This window comes from Vanacampus margaritifer, chromosome 6, assembly GCF_051991255.1.
Source record: "Vanacampus margaritifer isolate UIUO_Vmar chromosome 6, RoL_Vmar_1.0, whole genome shotgun sequence".
Lineage (NCBI taxonomy): Eukaryota > Metazoa > Chordata > Actinopteri > Syngnathiformes > Syngnathidae > Vanacampus > Vanacampus margaritifer.
This window is the reverse complement of record NC_135437.1, coordinates 21,946,692-21,966,235: the sequence shown is the minus strand read 5'-3', so window position 1 is coordinate 21,966,235 and position 19,544 is coordinate 21,946,692. Positions and strand designations below refer to the sequence as shown.

General features: G+C 40.8%; 5 protein-coding genes across 5 annotated transcripts; all 5 read left to right on the top strand.

The window, feature by feature from the left end:
• The first annotated feature begins 4,321 nt into the window (after nucleotides 1-4,321).
• LOC144054298 (metalloproteinase inhibitor 2-like) lies at nucleotides 4,322-5,620 on the top strand. Its single transcript, XM_077569580.1, has 5 exons — nucleotides 4,322-4,548; nucleotides 4,726-4,808; nucleotides 4,873-4,972; nucleotides 5,116-5,240; nucleotides 5,352-5,620. The coding sequence occupies exons 1-5, from the start codon at nucleotides 4,380-4,382 to the stop codon at nucleotides 5,496-5,498; spliced, it is 624 nt and encodes a 207-aa protein (XP_077425706.1). The 5' UTR covers nucleotides 4,322-4,379; the 3' UTR covers nucleotides 5,499-5,620.
• A 1,724-nt stretch (nucleotides 5,621-7,344) lies between these two features.
• Nucleotides 7,345-8,617, top strand: LOC144054299 (metalloproteinase inhibitor 2-like). The gene is made up of 5 exons (XM_077569581.1): nucleotides 7,345-7,588; nucleotides 7,770-7,852; nucleotides 7,917-8,016; nucleotides 8,166-8,290; nucleotides 8,419-8,617. The coding sequence occupies exons 1-5, from the start codon at nucleotides 7,456-7,458 to the stop codon at nucleotides 8,581-8,583; spliced, it is 606 nt and encodes a 201-aa protein (XP_077425707.1). The 5' UTR covers nucleotides 7,345-7,455; the 3' UTR covers nucleotides 8,584-8,617.
• Nucleotides 8,618-10,845: 2,228 nt separating this feature from the next.
• On the top strand, nucleotides 10,846-12,054 carry LOC144054202 (metalloproteinase inhibitor 2-like). Its single transcript, XM_077569402.1, has 5 exons — nucleotides 10,846-11,036; nucleotides 11,222-11,304; nucleotides 11,369-11,468; nucleotides 11,618-11,742; nucleotides 11,857-12,054. Exons 1-5 carry the CDS (start codon nucleotides 10,871-10,873, stop codon nucleotides 12,001-12,003), a joined length of 621 nt encoding a protein of 206 aa, XP_077425528.1. The 5' UTR covers nucleotides 10,846-10,870; the 3' UTR covers nucleotides 12,004-12,054.
• Nucleotides 12,055-13,797: 1,743 nt separating this feature from the next.
• LOC144054204 (metalloproteinase inhibitor 2-like) lies at nucleotides 13,798-15,088 on the top strand. The gene is made up of 5 exons (XM_077569404.1): nucleotides 13,798-14,029; nucleotides 14,211-14,293; nucleotides 14,358-14,457; nucleotides 14,619-14,743; nucleotides 14,872-15,088. The coding sequence occupies exons 1-5, from the start codon at nucleotides 13,897-13,899 to the stop codon at nucleotides 15,034-15,036; spliced, it is 606 nt and encodes a 201-aa protein (XP_077425530.1). The 5' UTR covers nucleotides 13,798-13,896; the 3' UTR covers nucleotides 15,037-15,088.
• A 1,802-nt stretch (nucleotides 15,089-16,890) lies between these two features.
• Nucleotides 16,891-18,170, top strand: LOC144054203 (metalloproteinase inhibitor 2-like). Its single transcript, XM_077569403.1, has 5 exons — nucleotides 16,891-17,119; nucleotides 17,294-17,376; nucleotides 17,441-17,540; nucleotides 17,702-17,826; nucleotides 17,955-18,170. Exons 1-5 carry the CDS (start codon nucleotides 16,987-16,989, stop codon nucleotides 18,117-18,119), a joined length of 606 nt encoding a protein of 201 aa, XP_077425529.1. The 5' UTR covers nucleotides 16,891-16,986; the 3' UTR covers nucleotides 18,120-18,170.
• The last annotated feature ends 1,374 nt before the right edge of the window (nucleotides 18,171-19,544 follow it).

Here is a 19,544-nt window from a genome sequence, read left to right as displayed (position 1 = left end):
ACCAGATGAAAGACCAAAGTCTTAGGTATATTTTGTATTCATGGCATTTTCATACTTTGTGCCAGTGCAGAGTTACATAAGCCATCAAATAGAGGAACATGTGACATGTTGCCCCACCAATGGGTAAATTGTCACACTATATGGGGTAAGATGTCACACTGGATTTTGCAACTAATAAAACAAGGACAAAATTATTCCTTTTCTACTTTAAAAAAAAAATAAAAAAATAACAGCTAGAGAAATTGTTTATCATTGAGCTTGAAAATTTACCATAATCATTGAGAATAAAATAACATAAAATATTATGAAATAGATTCAAGTCCTTATGAACTGCTGGCATGAAGGTCATAGCGCTCAGCCTCAAATGCCTGTTTTGCTTCCCTTAAATTGGAAATTTGAGATTAAATTAGCTTTTTTTTTTTTTTTAAAGCACCTTGGTTTATGGATGGATGGTTCATCATGAAACTTAAACCATTCCTGACTTGTGGGCATATTGTAGTTCCAACAACGGAAAACAACGAAACAAAATCTGGCAAACTAATTTCCTCACTCTTCAGACTATCACCTGAAGAACAATTCTGGTATACAAAAGCAAAGTTGCCAGAGGTGCAATTTTCGTTGGCCTAGTCTTTGCATATGTGACAACAAACCACAAAATGACTGAGACAAGTTGCCCCAAACTACCATGTTGGCCAATACTTTCTCTAGTTTAAAGTTAGCTTAAAACAGAGCAGTGACTGAGGCATGACAAGATGCCCGAATCTCTCCTCTAACGAGTACACATGATTTGCTGCTAGAATTTGTCTATGTATGACGCCTGTTTCAAAATATATGAAGTTGAACATTTTTACTTTGGGTTGTGCAACACAAATAACTGGCAATGTCAGCTCACAATGTGCTATTTGTCTTCTCAGACAGTACACAACCCCTGACCATTTAGACGAGGAAAACTAGTATTCCACTTTTTCGTTGCGCCCTCTGGTGGACAAGAAAATTGCAACGTGACAACTTACCCGTGATACAACTAGCCCAGGTGTCCCCTATCTCTGGTGGTGTCTCAAACGACGACACACTTTCTGTTTGGGCATACAGAACATCATAGATAGACTCTCGATAAAAGTTTGTCGGTTCTTGTGAAATACACACACAGTGTAAATTCTGTGGAATTCAGATCTGAATTTAAAGATGAAATATTAGAGTAAAAATTATTGGCTGTGCAAATGCGTAGATTAGAATATAGAAGGGTCTAATATCATGTGACATGACTGACACTTGTAGTAATGCCTGACTTTAATGCACTGTGGTCAGATTGACAAAACAAATGCTTTGCAAACTTTTATTATTTGTGTTTTTATTTTTTACTTTCTCTAATAAAATATTAAATTAATTAAATTAAATTAATTAATTATTAATTAAATGTGCCAAATGTCCCCTGTACTAAGTGCTAAACGATGTTTGTGTTTCCCTGGTCATTTCATTCACAGTTTATTAACCCAACCAAACGATTAACATTTTTTAAATAAAACTGAAACAGCCATGGTAAATATGCTCTGATGTACTATTATGTACTCTAGCAATCTTCATCTGGAGAATTATTCCACTAAAATGTACTAATTAAAGCTTTAAGATGTTATTGCTATGATCAGTTTATGACGAGAGAGCAAAGTTGTTCCCCAAACAAAACATGTTTACACAATGCCACCCTCTCTTCTGTTTGAAGGGGAAGCTCTTTTTGAAGCCAATGGCTGTTGCTGTGACAACCACAGAGCAGTAGAAAAAAAAAAAAAGTCAACATTTTGATTAGTCTATGATCCAGAGATAATATTGTATGCCCACTCACACACCATTATGTTCAGTGTGCGCGCGCGCGTGTGTGCCAGTGACATGACTCCAGTGCATCCGAAAATGCGTGTTCATTTTTATAAACAAAACTAAAGTGCAGTGTCTGAGAATTCTGAGCTGGTTGGTATCCTAGCAACACAAGGGTGGGAGCTGAAGTGCTATAAATATCCATTTGGCGTGTGTGCGTGTGTGTGTGTGTGTGTGTGAGAGAACGAGAGTTAGTAGCTGCACAGACAGCATTGATTTAGTCTGGTTAATAAAGTGCCACCAGCATCTCAATTCGTCCAGTGTGGGGACCAATAAGAGGGGAGTGAGCGATCGATATGATGAGTGAGAATGAGATGGACAGGGTGCTGTCAAAAATGACAGGAATGTGTGTGTTCGTTGTTAGGATTATCCATGTATCTACTCTGCTTGAGTAGGTTTTGTTTCTGTTTTAAGACTTCAGATATGGCATGGCGAGGTCACCCCATTCACACACGCAGTTATAACATTTTGTTTACATTGCTTTTTCTAGTCTTGCAATAAAGTAGACCATCATAAACATGCAGACAAAATAAATGGGCGTGGTCGTGCTGTGTCCACATTTTACCACTAGATGGAGCACCTCACCTGTAGGAAAAGACTGAGACGAGGACAGGAAGGGCAGAATCCATCCATCCATCCATCCACCCATCCATCCATCCATCCATCCATTTTCTGAACCACTTTCTACTACAGTATTTTGGGCGACATGGCTCAGTGGTTGAGTGGTCGTCTCTCATCCGTAAGGTTGTGGGTTCGATCCTCATCCCGGTGACCATGTCGAGGGTGTCCTTGAGCAAGACACTGAACCCCAATTCGCTCCCAATGGACCTGGCAGCGCCATGCGTGGCAGCAGTCGGCCATTAGTGTGTGAATGTGAGACATTGTAAAGTGCTTTAGGCACCATATGGTGTACTTAAAGCGCTATATATATTTTAAAAAAACAGTCCAGTCTAGTCTATATTGCTAATGATAATGGCAGCACGGTAGCATTACCATGTCTAGCATAAGTCTTAAAACAGGGATGGGCAAAATGGGTCCTCGAAGTTTCCCTTCTCCAACACAGCTGATATATGACCAGCTCATCAGCAAGCTCAGCATAAACTTAAATAATGATCCTGTTGATTGGAATCAGCTTGTGTTGGATGAGGGAAACCTCCAAAACCGGCAGGACTGCCCTTGAGGACCGAGTTTGCCCACCCCTGTCTTAACAGCAAGTCTCACAACCAAGAGGACGACTCTCATGATTAAAGGCTGCGTTCACACTGCAGCTCAATTCCGATTTTGTCACAAGAATCTGTTTTTTTTGTTTTTGCAGTGTGAACGGTACAATTCCGTTTTTTTCACACCAGACCAGGGCCTCTTTCGTATGTGGATATAAATCGGATACGTGTGCGACGCTCATCCGCACGCATCCGATTCATACGTCATCAAAAGCTCTCTGCGTGGGCGAGAGAGAGAGAGAGAGCTTGGAAAGGAGACTACTGGCACGTCGGTGAATATAAGAAGCTGTTTTGAGTAACAGTGCTAACTTTTTATTTGTCTTTAATTTAATCACACTTGAAACATGAAGCATAATGTTGTCATTTCATTTGTGGCGGCAGTAGAAAATCAGCCCTGCAGACGGTTCATCACACACGTCAATGACGCAACGTCACCTTATGTCTTATATCGAGGAGTCTCCCCTCATTTCCCCAAAATATTTCTACCTCTTTCAACTTCGCTACTGTGGCGTTATGAGCCATTTACGAGCAGGAAGTATAAATTAGAAGAATGGTAAATTGCTATTCATTTATTTCAATTTAAAAAAAAATGCAATTGTATATTGTGATAAATAGGTAGTTTAAAAAAAAAAATCACCTGTCATTGTTATTTGGAGAATGTTATGTACTAGTGGTATTGGCATTTGATATCAGTGACTATACTGTACTTGTATCGCTCTGAAAGAGGTGGTATCAAACATCCCGAACAAATCGCTAAGGAAGAGTATGTGACTCATATGGAGAACTGCTCTCATCCTTCATCAAACCTGATGTTAATGTGGATCTTTCGTTCTGTGACATCAAGCTCTTGTGTGACAAAATTTTACACTGTTCAGTATTGAAATACATTTACAACAAAACCCTTCCTAGCAATTTTTTTTTTTTTTGCTCAGTGTAACAGGAGAAGATCTATATGGCTCTGACGGCAACATTCAGTACGTATCTTCAAACATTTATTGTACTTAGAACGAATCATGAAAATGGCTTTTTCAGGGTTTATGACATTTTTTTCATGTCTTCTTGGTGATGTGGCTCCCTATCGCCCTCTATTGGCCAACCACCACACACTCATGCAGGTGCACTCAGGCGTGCTTAATTGTGCTTAATGGTGAAAAACAGGTGAAAACAATCATTAGGGTATGCAGGTGACGTCACTTGAGGGCAGATCGGCAGCCATTAAAAGGCACTCGTGAACTTTGACTCAAGCAGAGTGAACCAGCTGGAACTGAGCTCTTCTTTTACACCGGCCAAATGCGCTGTTTTGGACTTGGTTTCCTTGAACTATCAACGATGAGCTGGAAGAACCTTGTTCTACCCCTTGTGTTGCTGTGCTTGTGGGGGCTCCAGGAGGAAGGAGCACAAGCCTGCACCTGTTTACCTGTGCATCCGCAGCAGGTGTTTTGCCAAAAAGATGTTGTTGGTAAGCCACTTCAATGCTAAGTTTTTGCCATACAGTATATTTGAAAATGGTTTGACTGATATGCAGGTTATTTGGGTTGGTGTTTATGACAGTTTCACAGTCTGGCGACTTATTTGGTTCCATGGTCCCCTCAAATGCATGATGTTTAATGTATCTTTTTAAAACTTGTCTTTCTAGTCATCAAGGCGAAGGTTATTGGAGTGATGCCTGGCACACATGTAGAAGAGAGGCTCACCAAGTATGACATCGAACAGACCAAGGTAAAATTGTAATTAAATTTGGTATGTCGATTGGACAACTTCTCACAAAGTGCTCTTCCTTCAGAACCTCAAGGGTTCGAAGTTATTTGCGGCCATCTACACCCCAGCCAGCTCTGCAGCATGTGGCGTCACTTTGACCAAGGGCACGGAATATCTACTCATGGGTATAAAAAGCTGCAACTATCTTCTCCCATATGAATGTAATCCTTTTAGTGACTACTAGACATTGCCTATGGTAGTTTTGGGGCTTTGCGGTATTATGATCCATTATTGACAAAGCTTCTATTTTTATGTCCTGTCATTACAGGCCGACTGCAGTCCGATGGCATGCTGCATATCTCCGCGTGTGACATCTATCAGCCGTGGGATGCGTTGGGTGCCACGCAAAAGAAGCTTCTGTACTGGTTCTACAAAAAGGGCTGCGATTGCACGGTAGAAACACAAAGGCTGACTTTTTTTTTTTAAACATTTTTTATTCCTAAATGCAGTGTTGTGCTAACTGCTTTACATGATGCTGAAATTCCTGTCCTTGTTCATCCACAGATCAAATCCTGCTTTTCCTACCCGTGCTGCATGACCAGCCTGACGGAGTGCTTGTGGACAGACCACATGTCGGGCAAAAGTGACCAGGCCCGAAGCTCCGCTTGTATCAAGACTGCCAAGGGCTGTTGTACCTGGCACCGGGAGTGATGACCTACCGGGGTTTGAAAGGCTACGGGAAAATAAATGTTGCTTAATCAATGCAGTGTTTTGAGGTTCTTTTCTGACAATTGAGCATGGTTTGAATAAAGTAGCAGTGCTTTGCTCACTTATGCTGGCTTGAGCATCTTTAAGAAGCTTTGCAAACAAACTTGGCAGTTGTCTTTATAACAATTTGCCCCCAAAATATATTTTCAATGCCAATTTGACATTTTTGGACTAAAACTAAGGGGTAAGACGACACAGGGAACTCGCGTTTTCATATGTGACCCCACAGTAACAATATTTGCTATATTGTAAGTTTTTTTTTTTTTTTTTTTTTTTTTTTCTCAACGTATGTGAGTGACAGTGGAAAGTCGCCGACTGTTCTTTACCAATAGCGGCTAGACACAAGTTCTTTGCCACTGCTTCTGCCTACCTTGCCACCATTTAGGGGCTTAGTACCCCATAATAGTGACTGCAAATGATCATAAAAGTCAGTTCAGATCGGTCAAAGATAAAATCATGTTTTGGCTCAGAAAAAAAAAGTTGGTCACAATTTGGTCAAAAATATTTCAATAACCTTATTTGACCATTAATGACTAAAAAAAAAATTAGATTACACCTTTAGCTGTTCGCAATGGGTAATCCTGAAAGCCTCTGGCCAATAGCTTCAGACCGGATTAGGGTTTGATTTTCCCGCCCTGTTGGCGGGTGTGCGTGAAGAAGGGTGTGTGTGCAGTTAAATTTTTCGGCCACAGGTTGCAGTAGCGATTCAAAATTCAATTTTATGCATTCAGCAGATTGACGTCTGTAGTATCACCATTTAAATTTTTTTTTGGGGCCACTTGTGAGCCCCCCCCCCCCTTTTTTTTTAACTCCTAGGCGGTGCTCTTGGTTTAAAGATAAAGGCTAGTGCAATGGAAATGTATTACACTTCCACTGCATCTTTACTGAGTGCGCCATGTAGGGGTGTCAAAAAATATCAAAGTGCTTTATTTGCCCACCACTAGTGGGAACTGGTTAAACAGAATAAACACTATGTGAAAATGTGTGAGCGTTTATCCGATAAACTTGGTGTTGCTTGTGGTGTCCCTCAGGGGTCAGTGTTGGGTCCCTAGCTTTTTTTTAACAGAAATTAGATAAAACCTACATTATAAAAAATGAAAATGGCAAATGTATTTGTTATAACGTTACAATTATGAGCTCATGAGTAGAGTAAATACAAAACTCAAAATTTTAATGGATGGAAATTCTAGTTATAATTGTTCATATGAAATGTATATTACCAGTGTGTGTGTGTATGTATGTATATATATTTATACACACACACACACACACACGCACACACACACACACACACACACACACACACACGCACACAGGCCTGACTGCCACTATCGCGTGTTGTCAAAATTCTTCAAAAATGCCATAATACAAGTTGATCGATGTTCACGTAGCATTTGAGAGGCACCTAAGATGGTGGCTGTAAAAAAAAAATCTCCCAAAACTGTGGTGGCATGTGACCTATCTAAACAATTCAGGACTAAAGTGTTTCTTAGTCTTTGGACATGTTTTCAATATGCACCTTCAAACATTTTTCGTATTTAGAAAGAAATGTAAACAAATGACTTAACCGTGTTTTTTTTTTTTTTTTTTAAATAAACTCGTGAATTGTTCTCATGTCTTGGTGAGTGGTGATGTGGCTCCCTATCGCCCTCTATTGGCCAACCACCACACACTCATGCAGAAAAGCTCAGGTGTGCTTAATTGTGCTTAATGGTGAAAAACAGGTGAAAACAATCATTAGGGTATGCAGGTGATGTCACTTGAGGGCAGATCGGCAGCCATTAAAAGGCACTCATGAACTTTGACTCAAGCATCGTGAACCAGCTGGAACTGAGCTCTTCTTTTACACCGGCCAAATTTGCTGTTTTGTTTTGGACTTGGTTTCCTTGAACTATCAACGATGAGCTGGAAGAACCTTGTTCTACCCCTTGTGTTGCTGTGCTTGTGGGGGCTCCAGGAGCAAGTAGCACAAGCCGGCTGCACCTGTTTACCCGTGCATCCGCAACAGGCGTTTTGCCAAAAAGATGTTGTTGGTAAGCCACTTGAATGCTTTTTGCCATATATTTTAAAATGGTTTGAATGAGATGCAGGTTATTTGGTTGGGTGTTCATTTTGTATGTTTGACAGTTTCACAGTCTGGCGACTTATTTGGTTCCAGGGTCCCCTCAAATGCATGATGTTTAATGTATCTTTTTTTAAAATTTGTCTTTCTAGTCATCAAGGCGAAGGTTATTGGCGTGATGCCTGGCACACATGTAGGCAAAGGACTCACCAAGTATGACATCGAACAGACCAAGGTAAAATGGTTATTAAATTTGGTATGTCGATTGGACAACTTCTAACAAAGTGCTCTTCCTTCAGAACTTCAAGGGTTCCAAGTTATTTGCGGCCATCTACACACGAACCAGCTATGTAGCATGTGGCGCTAGTTTGACCAAGGGCACGGAATATCTACTCATGGGTATAAAAAGCTGCAACTATTTTCTCCCATATTAATGTAAATGTAAGCCTTTTAGTGATTACTAGACACATTCTATGGTAGTTTTGGGGCTTTACGGTATTATGATCCATTATTGACAAAGCCTCTATTTTTATGTCCTGTCATTACAGGCCGACTGCAGTCCGATGGCATGCTTCATATCTCCGCGTGTGACTTCTATCAGCCGTGGGATGCGTTGGGCGCCACGCAAAAGAACCTTTTACACTGGTTCTACAAAAAGGGCTGCGATTGCACGGCAAGTGACTTTAAATATTTTTATTCTCGATGCCTTCTCAATCATGTGTCCACGCTTTAACGGCATCCCAATCTTCTAATGTTGTGATTGAACATGATGCTGAAATTCCTGTCCTTGTTCACCCACAGATCAAATCCTGCTTTTCCTACCCGTGCTGCATGACCAGCCCGACGGAGTGCTTGTGGACAGACCACATGTTGGGCAATAGGTACCAAGCCCGACGCTTCACTTGCATCAAGACTGACAAGGGAAGTTGTACCTGGAACAAGGGGGCTGCCTGGCTCTGGGAGTGATAATCTATCTGAAAATAAATGTTGATTAAAATAATGCATTGTTGGGTTATTTTCTGACAATTTTGCACAATCAACTACAGTGCTGTTGTGAGCTATTTAATGTGCCTACATTATCAAAATGGTTTGCAATTGGTAAATTGCAATGAACTTAAAAAAAAAAAGGATGGAAATTGTATTAAGTGATAGGCAGATGAGGCCTCATGGGGTGTGTGGCACTATCCCTAAACTGTGTTGACACAGTGTTCGTGTATCACTTAATAGCGACATCTGCTGGATTTAAAAAAGCATTGCAGGCAACTTCAATAAAGACTGTGGAGACAGACGTGGTTAATTTACACACTTTTTATTAAGAAACATCAGCTTCTTTAGCATGTTTGGCCCGAGGCGATTTCGTCTCTTTGAGACAATTTGTCCTGCTTTGGAGAAAACCCTTTGACACGGTACCGACGATGACAGTACGTAAACATTTCATTGCAAGTTTGTAAAGATTTGGGTAATTGAGTCTTTGAGTTTGCCAGTACTGCAACGGATCCTGTGTTCGTTGTGTGTTCTCTGAAAGATAACGCTGCACTTTTATGATGGCATCAGTCACTCACCTCTGTAATAAGATCAAAATGATCCCATACGGGAGAAAACTTTCGCTTTTGATAGAGGTTAATTATTTAACATCTTTTGCGTGTTCCAAAAAAATTGAAGATAGACTTCTTGTGAGAAAAACTCCTTGCAAGGATGATTTATTACAGAGAGTCTACACAACACTGAACATCACGTAAGAGGTGGAATTCCAGGGTGCGCGTGTCCCTCTTTTGCGGAATACAGCTTTTAAAGAATCCAAATCAGTAAGAGAACACCTATTTCTCCTCCCATCATGAATAAGTAAAACAGATTGGTTCTCACATAATATGTTACATAATATTTTCGTACACAGTCTGCAGCTGTGTTCATCTTTTTAGACAAAATATACAATCAGGGTACTTTTCGTACTTTTTTCCCAATACAATATCTCACAAACAAATTGAACTGGATTTAGAGTGGCCGTGAGTGATGATGCTCTCAGGGTATGTGTGTGTTCTCACGAAGAGAATGTGTGTGCGCAAAACAGAAGGAATTTTTAGACAAAAACAAGGTTAAGGTCAAATTATACTGAGTTCAACACTATTTCACCTACTCTACACATCTATAAAACATTTCAACATGGTTAATATATGAAATAAAGAATTAAAAATGTTAATAATGTATAACACTTTCTCGGTTGATCCATGTTCTCAGTAGATGATGCCATATCAAAAACCAACGAAACGCAAAGCTCAACGCAAAGCTCAAACCAAAGTATTCTCTCCATACAACAAACCCCACAAATGACTTCACACATTTGCTTGTTTATAAACACAATTTGGCGCTTTGCAGCCAAGCGATACAGGAACTGCATCGGTCACGTGATTTTTCTTAAAGGGATGCGCGCGCCGACACGGGGTTTCCCCTCTGTGTGCGCGATACACGCGCCGGCGCTTCCGTGTCATTTGACCCATCACTACTAACTGTAGTGATGGGTCAAATGAAGCTTCATGAAGCACTTGTGATTTTTTTAAGTCCCCTAGATGGTGCTCTTGGTTGGAAGATGCAGTGGAAATTTAATACATTTCCATTGCACTAGCCTTTATATTTAAACCAAGCGCACCATCTAGGGGACTTAAAAAAAATCACAAGTGCTTCATGAAGCTTCATTTTGCCATCACTAACTAACTGCCACTATCGCGTGTCGCAAAATTCTTCAAAAATGCCATAATACAAGTTGATGATCGATGTTCACAGCTGCATGTGCACGAAGCATGTGAGAGGCACCTAAGATGGTGGCTGTAAAAAAAAAAATCTCCCAAAACTGCGGTAGATAGTGACCTATCTAAACAATTCAGGACTAAAGTGTTTCTTAGTCTTTGGACATGTTTTCAATATGCACCTTCAAACATTTTTCGTATTTAGAAAGAAATGTAAAAAAAATGACTTTGCCGTGTTTTTTTTCTTTATAAACTCGTGAATTGTTCTCATGTCTTGGTGAGTGGTGATGTGGCTCCCTATCGCCCTCTATTGGCCAACCACCACACACGCATGCAGGTGCACTCAGGCGTGCTTAAGTATGCTTAATGGTGAAAAACAGGTGAAAACAATCATTAGGATATGCAGGTGATGTCACTTGAGGGCAGATCGGCAGCCATTAAAAGGCACTCGTGAACTTTGACTCAAGCAGAGTGAACCAGCTGGAACTGAGCTCTTCTTTTACACCGGCCAAATGCGCTGTTTTGGACTTGGTTTCCTTGAACAATCAACGATGAGCTGGAAGAACCTTGTTCTACCCCTTGTGTTGCTGTGCTGGGGGCTCCAGGAGGAAGGAGCACAAGCCTGCACCTGTTTACCCGTGCATCCGCAGCAGGTGTTTTGCCAAAAAGATGTTGTTGGTAAGCCACTTGAATGCTAAGTTTTTGCCATATATTTGAAAATGGTTTGAATGATTTGCAGGTTGTTTGGGTGGGTGTTCATTTTGTATGTTCATGACAGTTTCACAGTCTGATGACTTATTTGGTTCCAGGGTCCCCTCAAATGCATGATGTTTAATGTATCTTTTTAAAACTTGTCTTTCTAGTCATCAAGGCGAAGGTTATTGGAGTGATGCCTGGCACACATGTAGAAGAGAGGCTCACCAAGTATGACATCGAACAGACCAAGGTAAAATTGTAATTAAATTTGGTATGTCGATTGGACAACTTCTCACCAAGTGCTCTTCCTTCAGAACCTCAAGGGTTCGAAGTTATTTGCGGCCATCTACACCCCAGCCAGCTCTGCAGCATGTGGCGTCACTTTGACCAAGGGCACGGAATATCTACTCATGGGTATAAAAAGCTGAAACTATTTTCTCCCATATGAATGTAAATGTAATCCTTTTAGTGACTACTAGACATTGCCTATGGTAGTTTTGGGGCTTTGCGGTATTATGATCCATTATTGACAAAGCTTTTATTTTTATGTCCTGTCATTACAGGCCGACTGCAGTCCGATGGCATGCTGCATATCTCCGCGTGTGACATCTATCAGCCGTGGGATGCGTTGGGTGCCACGCAAAAGAAGCTTCTGTACTGGTTCTACAAAAAGGGCTGCGATTGCACGGTAGAAACACAAAGGCTGACTTTTTTTTTTTTTTAAACATTTTTTGTTCCTAAATGCAGTGTTGTGCTAACTGCTTTACATGATGCTGAAATTCCTGTCCTTGTTCACCCACAGATCAAATCCTGCTTTTCCTACCCGTGCTGCATGACCAGCCCGACGGAGTGCTTGTGGACAGACCACATGTCGGGCAAAAGTGACCAGGCCCGAAGCTCCGCTTGCATCAAGACTGCCAAGGGCTGTTGTACCTGGCACCGGGAGTGATGACCTACCGGGGTTTGAAAGGCTACGGGAAAATAAATGTTGCTTAATCAATGCAGTGTTTTGAGGTTCTTTTCTGACAATTGAGCATGGTTTGAATAAAGTAGCAGTAATTTGCTCACTTATGCTAGCTTGAGCATCTTTAAGAAGTTTTGCAAACTGAAACTTGGCAGTTGTCTTTGTAACAATTTGCCCCCAAAATATATTTTCAATGACAATTCGACATTTTTGGGGTAAGACGACACAGGGGACTCACGTTCCGATACGTGACCCCACAGTAACAATATTTGCTATATTGTAAGAATTGTTTTTTTTTTCTCAATGTGAGTGACAGTGGAAAGTTGCCAATAGCGGCTAGACACAAGTTCTTTGCCACTGCTTCTGCCTACCTTGCCACCATTTAGGGGATTAGTACCCCATAATAGTGACTGCAAAGGATCATAAGAGTCAGTTCTGATCAGATCGGTCAAAGATTAAATCATGTTTTGGCTCAGAAAAAAAAAAGTTGGTCAAAATCTCAATAGCCTTATTTGACCATTAACGACTAAAATAAAATTTGATTACACCTTTACCTGTTCGCAATGGGTAATCCTGAAAGCCTCTGGCCAATAGTTTTCAGAAAGGATTAGGGTTTGATTTTCCCGCCCTGTTGGCGGGTGTGCGTGAAGGATGTGTGCAGTTAACATTTTCGGCCACAGGTTGCAGTAGCGATTCAAAATTCAGTTTTATGCATTCAGCAAATTGATGTCTGTAGTACCACCTTTAAAAAAATTTTTGGGGCCACTTGTGATCACCCCCCCCCCCCTTTTAACTCCTAGGCGGTGCTCTTGGTTTAAACGTAAAGGCTAGTGCAATGGAAATGTATTACACTTCCACTGCATCTTTACTGAGTGTGCCATGTAGGGGTGTCAAAAAATATCAAAGTGCTTTATTTGCCAACCACTAGTGGGAACTGCTTAAACAGAATAAACACTATGTGAAAATGTGTGAGCGTTTATCCGATAAACTTGGTGTTGCTTGTGGTGTCCCTCAGGGGTCAGTGTTGGGTCCCTAGCTTTTTTTTTTAACAGAAATTAGATAAAACCTACATTATAAAAAATGAAAATGGCAAATGTATTTATTATAAGGTTACAATTATGAGCTCATGAGTAGAGTAAATACAAAACTCAAAATTTTAATGGATGGAAATTCTAGTTATAATTGTTCATATGAAATGTATATTACCAGTGTGTGTGTGTATGTATGTATATATATTTATACACACACACACACACACACACACACGCACACACACACACACACACGCACACAGGCCTGACTGCCACTATCGCGTGTTGTCAAAATTCTTCAAAAATGCCATAATACAAGTTGATCGATGTTCACGTAGCATTTGAGAGGCACCTAAGATGGTGGCTGTAAAAAAAAAATCTCCCAAAACTGTGGTGGCATGTGACCTATCTAAACAATTCAGGACTAAAGTGTTTCTTAGTCTTTGGACATGTTTTCAATATGCACCTTCAAACATTTTTCGTATTTAGAAAGAAATGTAAACAAATGACTTAACCGTGTTTTTTTTTTTTTTTTTTAAATAAACTCGTGAATTGTTCTCATGTCTTGGTGAGTGGTGATGTGGCTCCCTATCGCCCTCTATTGGCCAACCACCACACACTCATGCAGAAGCACTCAGGTGTGCTTAATTGTGCTTAATGGTGAAAAACAGGTGAAAACAATCATTAGGGTATGCAGGTGATGTCACTTGAGGGCAGATCGGCAGCCATTAAAAGGCACTCATGAACTTTGACTCAAGCATCGTGAACCAGCTGGAACTGAGCTCTTCTTTTACACTGGCCAAATTTGCTGTTTTGTTTTGGACTTGGTTTCCTTGAACGATCAACGATGAGCTGGAAGAACCTTGTTCTACCCCTTGTGTTGCTGTGCTTGTGGGGGCTCCAGGAGCAAGTAGCACAAGCCGGCTGCACCTGTTTACCCGTGCATCCGCAACAGGCGTTTTGCCAAAAAGATGTTGTTGGTAAGCCACTTGAATGCTTTTTGCCATATATTTTAAAATGGTTTGAATGAGATGCAGGTTATTTGGTTGGGTGTTCATTTTGTATGTTTGACAGTTTCACAGTCTGGCGACTTATTTGGTTCCAGGGTCCCCTCAAATGCATGATGTTTAATGTATCTTTTTTTAAAATTTGTCTTTCTAGTCATCAAGGCGAAGGTTATTGGCGTGATGCCTGGCACACATGTAGGCAAAGGACTCACCAAGTATGACATCGAACAGACCAAGGTAAAATGGTTATTAAATTTGGTAAGTCGATTGGACAACTTCTCACCAAGTGCTCTTCCTTCAGAACTTCAAGGGTTCCAAGTTATTTGCGGCCATCTACACACGAACCAGCTATGTAGCGTGTGGCGCTAGTTTGACCAAGGGCACGGAATATCTACTCATGGGTATAAAAAGCTGCAACTATTTTCTCCCATATTAATGTAAATGTAAGCCTTTTAGTGATTACTAGACACATTCTATGGTAGTTTTGGGGCTTTACGGTATTATGATCCATTATTGACAAAACATTTAACAAAGCCTCTATTTTTATGTCCTGTCATTACAGGCCGACTGCAGTCCGATGGCATGCTTCATATCTCCGCGTGTGACTTCTATCAGCCGTGGGATGCGTTGGGCGCCACGCAAAAGAACCTTTTACACTGGTTCTACAAAAAGGGCTGCGATTGCACGGCAAGTGACTTTAAATATTTTTATTCTCGACGCCTTCTCAATCACGTGTCCACGCTTTAACGGCATCCCAATCTTCTAATGTTGTGATTGAACATGATGCTGAAATTCCTGTCCTTATTCACCCACAGATCAAATCCTGCTTTTCCTACCCGTGCTGCATGACCAGCCCGACGGAGTGCTTGTGGACAGACCACATGTTGGGCAATAGGTACCAAGCCCGACGCTTCACTTGCATCAAGACTGACAAGGGAAGTTGTACCTGGAACAAGGGGGCTGCCTGGCTCTGGGAGTGATGATCTATCTGGGTATAAAAGGCTATCTGAAAATAAATGTTGATTAAAATAATGCGTTGTTGGGTTATTTTCTGACAATTTTGCACAATCAACTACAGTGCTTTTGTGAGCTATTTAATGTGCCTACATTATCAAAATGGTTTGAAATTGCAATTAACTTAATACAATTTCCATCCTTTTTTTTTTTAAGTGATGGGCAGATGAGGCCTCATGGGGTGTGTGGCACTATCCCTAAACTGTGTTGACACAGTGTTAGTGTATCACTTAATAGTGACATCTGCTGGATTTAAAAAAGCATTGCAGGCAACTTCAATACAGACGTGGTTAATTTACACATTTTTTATTAAGAAACATCAGCTTCTTTAGCATGTTTGGCCCGAGGCGATTTCGTCTGAGACAATTTCTCCTGCTTTGGAGAAAACCCTTTCTCACGGTACCGACGATGACAGAGTACATAAACATTTCATCGCAAGTTTGTAAAGATTTGGGTAATTCAGTCTTTGAGTTTGCCAGTACTGCAACGGATCCTATGAGGAAAAACTCCTTGCAAGGATGATTTATTACAGAAAGTCTCCGGTCACACAACACTGAACATCATGTAAAAGGTGGAATTCCAGGGTGCGCGTGTGTCCCTCTTTTGCGGAATATAGCTTTTAAAGAATCCAAATCAGTAAGAGAACACCTATTTCTCCTCCCATCATGAATAAGTAAAACCGATTGGTTCTCACACAATGTTACATAATATTTTCGTACACAGTCCGCAGCTGTGTTCATCTTTTTAGACAAAATATACTCTCAGGGTACTTTTTTCCCAAAACAATATCTCACAAACAAATTGAACTGGATTTAGAGTGGCCGTGAGTGATGGTGCTCTCCGGGTATGTGTGTGTTCTCACGAACAGAATGTGTGTGCGCAAAACACTATGAAGGAATTTTTAGACAAAAACAAGGTTAAGGTCAAATTATCCTGAGTTCAACACTATTTCACCTACTCTACACATCTATAAAACATTTCAACATGGTTAATATATGAAATAAAGAATTAAAAATGTTAATAATGTATAACACTTTCTCGGTTGATCCATGTTCTCAGTAGATGATGCCATATCAAAAACCAACGAAACACAAACCACAACGCAAAGCTCAAACCAAAGTATTCTCTCCATACAACAAACCCCACAAACGACTTCACACATTTGCTTGTTTATAAACACAATTTGGCGCTTTGCAGCCAAGCGATACAGGAACTGCATCGGTCACGTGATTTTTCTTAAAGGGATATGCGCGCCGACACGGCGTTTCCCCTCTGTGTGCGCGATACACGCACCGGCGCTTCCGTGTCATTTGACCCATCACTGCCACTATCGCGTGTCGCAAAATTCTTCAAAAATGCCATATTACAAGTTGATGATCGATGTTCACAGCTGCATGTGCACGAAGCATGTGAGAGGCACCTAAGATGGTGGCTGTAAAAAAAAAAATCTCCCAAAACTGCGGTAGATAGTGACCTATCTAAACAATTCAGGACTAAAGTGTTTCTTAGTCTTTGAACATGTTTTCAATATGCACCTTGACACATTTTTCGTATTTAGAAAGAAATGTAAAAAAAAAAGAAGACTTTGCCGTGATTTTTCTTTTTTATAAACTCGTGAATTGTTCTCATGTCTTGGTGAGTGGTGATGTGGCTCCCTATCGCCCTCTATTGGCCAACCACCACACACACTCATGCAGAAGCACTCAGGTGTGCTTAATTGTGCTTAATGGTGAAAAACAGGTGAAAACAATCATTAGGGTATGCAGGTGATGTCACTTGAGGGCAGATCGGCAGCCATTAAAAGGCACTCGTGAACTTTGACTCAAGCAGAGTGAACCAGCTGGAACTGAGCTCTTCTTTTACACTGGCCAAATTTGCTGTTTTGTTTTGGACTTGGTTTCCTTGAACTATCAACGATGAGCTGGAAGAACCTTGTTCTACCCCTTGTGTTGCTGTGCTTGTGGGGGCTCCAGGAGCAAGTAGCACAAGCCGGCTGCACCTGTTTACCCGTGCATCCGCAACAGGCGTTTTGCCAAAAAGATGTTGTTGGTAAGCCACTTTTTGCCATATATTTTTAAATGGTTTGACTGATATGCAGGTTATTTGGGTTGGTGTTTATTTTGTATGTTTATGAAAGTTTCACAGTCTGGCGACTTATTTGGTTCCAGGGTCCCCTCAAATGCATAATGTTTAATGTATCTTTTTTAAAATTTGTCTTTCTAGTCATCAAGGCGAAGGTTATTGGCGTGATGCCTGGCACACATGTAGACAAAGGACTCACCAAGTATGACATCGAACAGACAAAGGTAAAATGGTAATTAAATTTGATATGTCGATTGGACAACTTCTCACCAAGTGCTCTTCCTTCAGAACTTCAAGGGTTCCAAGTTATTTACGGCCATCTACACACGAACCAGCTATGTAGCATGTGGCGCTAGTTTGACCAAGGGCACGGAATATCTACTCATGGGTATAAAAAGCTGCAACTATTTTCTCCCATATTAATGTAAATGTAAGCCTTTTAGTGATTACTAGACACATTCTATGGTAGTTTTGGGGCTTTACGGTATTATGATCCATTATTGACAAAACATTTAACAAAGCCTCTATTTTTATGTCCTGTCATTACAGGCCGACTGCAGTCCGATGGCATGCTTCATATCTCCGCGTGTGACTTCTATCAGCCGTGGGATGCGTTGGGCGCCACGCAAAAGAACCTTTTACACTGGTTCTACAAAAAGGGCTGCGATTGCACGGCAAGTGACTTTAAATATTTTTATTCTCGATGCCTTCTCAATCACGTGTCCACGCTTTAACGGCATCCCAATCTTCTAATGTTGTGATTGAACATGATGCTGAAATTCCTGTCCTTATTCACCCACAGATCAAATCCTGCTTTTCCTACCCGTGCTGCATGACCAGCCCGACGGAGTGCTTGTGGACAGACCACATGTTGGGCAATAGGTACCAAGCCCGACGCTTCACTTGCATCAAGACTGACACGGGATGTTGTACCTGGAACAAGGGGGCTGCCTGGCTCTGGGAGTGATGATCTATCTGGGTATAAAGGCTATCTGAAAATAAATGTTGATTAAAATAATGCGTTGTTGGGTTATTTTTTGCACAATCATCTACAGTGCTGTTGTGAGCTATTTAATGTGTCTACATTATCAAAATGGTAAATTGCAATTAACTTAAAAAAAAGTGAGGCCTCATGGGGTGTGTGGCACTATCCCTAAACTGTGTTGACACAGTGTTAGTGTATCACTTAATAGCGACATCTGCTGGATTTAAAAAAGCATTGCAGGCAACTTCAATACAGACGTGGTTAATTTACACATTTTTTATTAAGAAACATCAGCTTCTTTAGCATGTTTGGCCCGAGGTGATTTCGTCTCTTTGAGACAATTTCTCCGGCTTTGGAGAAAACCCTTTCTCACGGTACCGACGATGACAGAGTACATAAACATTTCATCGCAAGTTTGTAAAGATTTGGGTAATTCAGTCTTTGAGTTTGCCAGTACTGCAACGGATCCTATGAGGAAAAACTCCTTGCAAGGATGATTTATTACAGAAAGTCTCCGGTCACACAACACTGAACATCATGTAAAAGGTGGAATTCCAGGGTGCGCGTGTGTCCCTCTTTTGCGGAATATAGCTTTTAAAGAATCCAAATCAGTAAGAGAACACCTATTTCTCCTCCCATCATGAATAAGTAAAACAGATTGGTTCTCACACAATATGTTACATAATATTTTCGTACACAGTCCGCAGCTGTGTTCATCTTTTTAGACAAAATATACTCTCAGGGTACTTTTTTCCCAAAACAATATCTCACAAACAAATTGAACTGGATTTAGAGTGGCCGTGAGTGATGGTGCTCTCAGGGTATGTGTGTGTTCTCACGAACAGAATGTGTGTGCGCAAAACACTGAGAAGGAATTTTTAGACAAAAACAAGGTTAAGGTCAAATTATCCTGAGTTCAACACTATTTCACCTACTCTACACATCTATAAAAGATTTCAATCATGTTAATAATGTATAACACTTTCTCGGTTGATCCATGTTCTCAGTAGATGATGCCATATCAAAAACCAACGAAACACAAACCACAACGCAAAGCTCAAACCAAAGTATTCTCTCCATACAACAAAACCCACAAACGACTTCACACATTTGCTTGTTTATAAACACAATTTGGCGCTTTGCAGCCAAGCGATACAGGAACTGCATCGGTCACGTGATTTTTCTTAAAGGGATACGCGCGCCGACACGGGGTTTCCCCTCTGCGTGCGCGATATACACGCCGGCGCTTCCGTGTCATTTGACCCATCACTAATTCCATTACAGTTGTTGGTAATATATTTATTTCTAATAGTGTAATTTAAGTGCTAGTACACACAAAGACACTCGGGCTGTTTTTGTCACTAGTTTCCCCTTCCCGATCAAGGACGTCAAACCCCTGACAATCTT

What these genes read in the sequence shown, in the direction of transcription:
- LOC144054298 (XM_077569580.1), top strand. Translation starts at nt 4,380, where the DNA reads ATGCGCTGTTTTGGACTTGGTTTCCTTGAACTATCAACGATGAGCTGG. An exon ending in ATGACATCGAACAGACCAAG is followed by an intron (nt 4,809 to 4,872) that starts GTAAAATTGTAA and finishes CTCTTCCTTCAG; the next exon opens with AACCTCAAGGGTTCGAAGTT. An exon ending in CACGGAATATCTACTCATGG is followed by an intron (nt 4,973 to 5,115) that starts GTATAAAAAGCT and finishes CTGTCATTACAG; the next exon opens with GCCGACTGCAGTCCGATGGC.
- LOC144054299 (XM_077569581.1), top strand. Translation starts at nt 7,456, where the DNA reads ATGAGCTGGAAGAACCTTGTTCTACCCCTTGTGTTGCTGTGCTTGTGG. An exon ending in TTGCCAAAAAGATGTTGTTG is followed by an intron (nt 7,589 to 7,769) that starts GTAAGCCACTTG and finishes TTGTCTTTCTAG; the next exon opens with TCATCAAGGCGAAGGTTATT. An exon ending in ATGACATCGAACAGACCAAG is followed by an intron (nt 7,853 to 7,916) that starts GTAAAATGGTTA and finishes CTCTTCCTTCAG; the next exon opens with AACTTCAAGGGTTCCAAGTT.
- LOC144054202 (XM_077569402.1), top strand. Translation starts at nt 10,871, where the DNA reads ATGCGCTGTTTTGGACTTGGTTTCCTTGAACAATCAACGATGAGCTGG. An exon ending in TTGCCAAAAAGATGTTGTTG is followed by an intron (nt 11,037 to 11,221) that starts GTAAGCCACTTG and finishes TTGTCTTTCTAG; the next exon opens with TCATCAAGGCGAAGGTTATT. An exon ending in ATGACATCGAACAGACCAAG is followed by an intron (nt 11,305 to 11,368) that starts GTAAAATTGTAA and finishes CTCTTCCTTCAG; the next exon opens with AACCTCAAGGGTTCGAAGTT.
- LOC144054204 (XM_077569404.1), top strand. Translation starts at nt 13,897, where the DNA reads ATGAGCTGGAAGAACCTTGTTCTACCCCTTGTGTTGCTGTGCTTGTGG. An exon ending in TTGCCAAAAAGATGTTGTTG is followed by an intron (nt 14,030 to 14,210) that starts GTAAGCCACTTG and finishes TTGTCTTTCTAG; the next exon opens with TCATCAAGGCGAAGGTTATT. An exon ending in AAAAGGGCTGCGATTGCACG is followed by an intron (nt 14,744 to 14,871) that starts GCAAGTGACTTT and finishes ATTCACCCACAG; the next exon opens with ATCAAATCCTGCTTTTCCTA.
- LOC144054203 (XM_077569403.1), top strand. Translation starts at nt 16,987, where the DNA reads ATGAGCTGGAAGAACCTTGTTCTACCCCTTGTGTTGCTGTGCTTGTGG. An exon ending in TTGCCAAAAAGATGTTGTTG is followed by an intron (nt 17,120 to 17,293) that starts GTAAGCCACTTT and finishes TTGTCTTTCTAG; the next exon opens with TCATCAAGGCGAAGGTTATT. An exon ending in ATGACATCGAACAGACAAAG is followed by an intron (nt 17,377 to 17,440) that starts GTAAAATGGTAA and finishes CTCTTCCTTCAG; the next exon opens with AACTTCAAGGGTTCCAAGTT.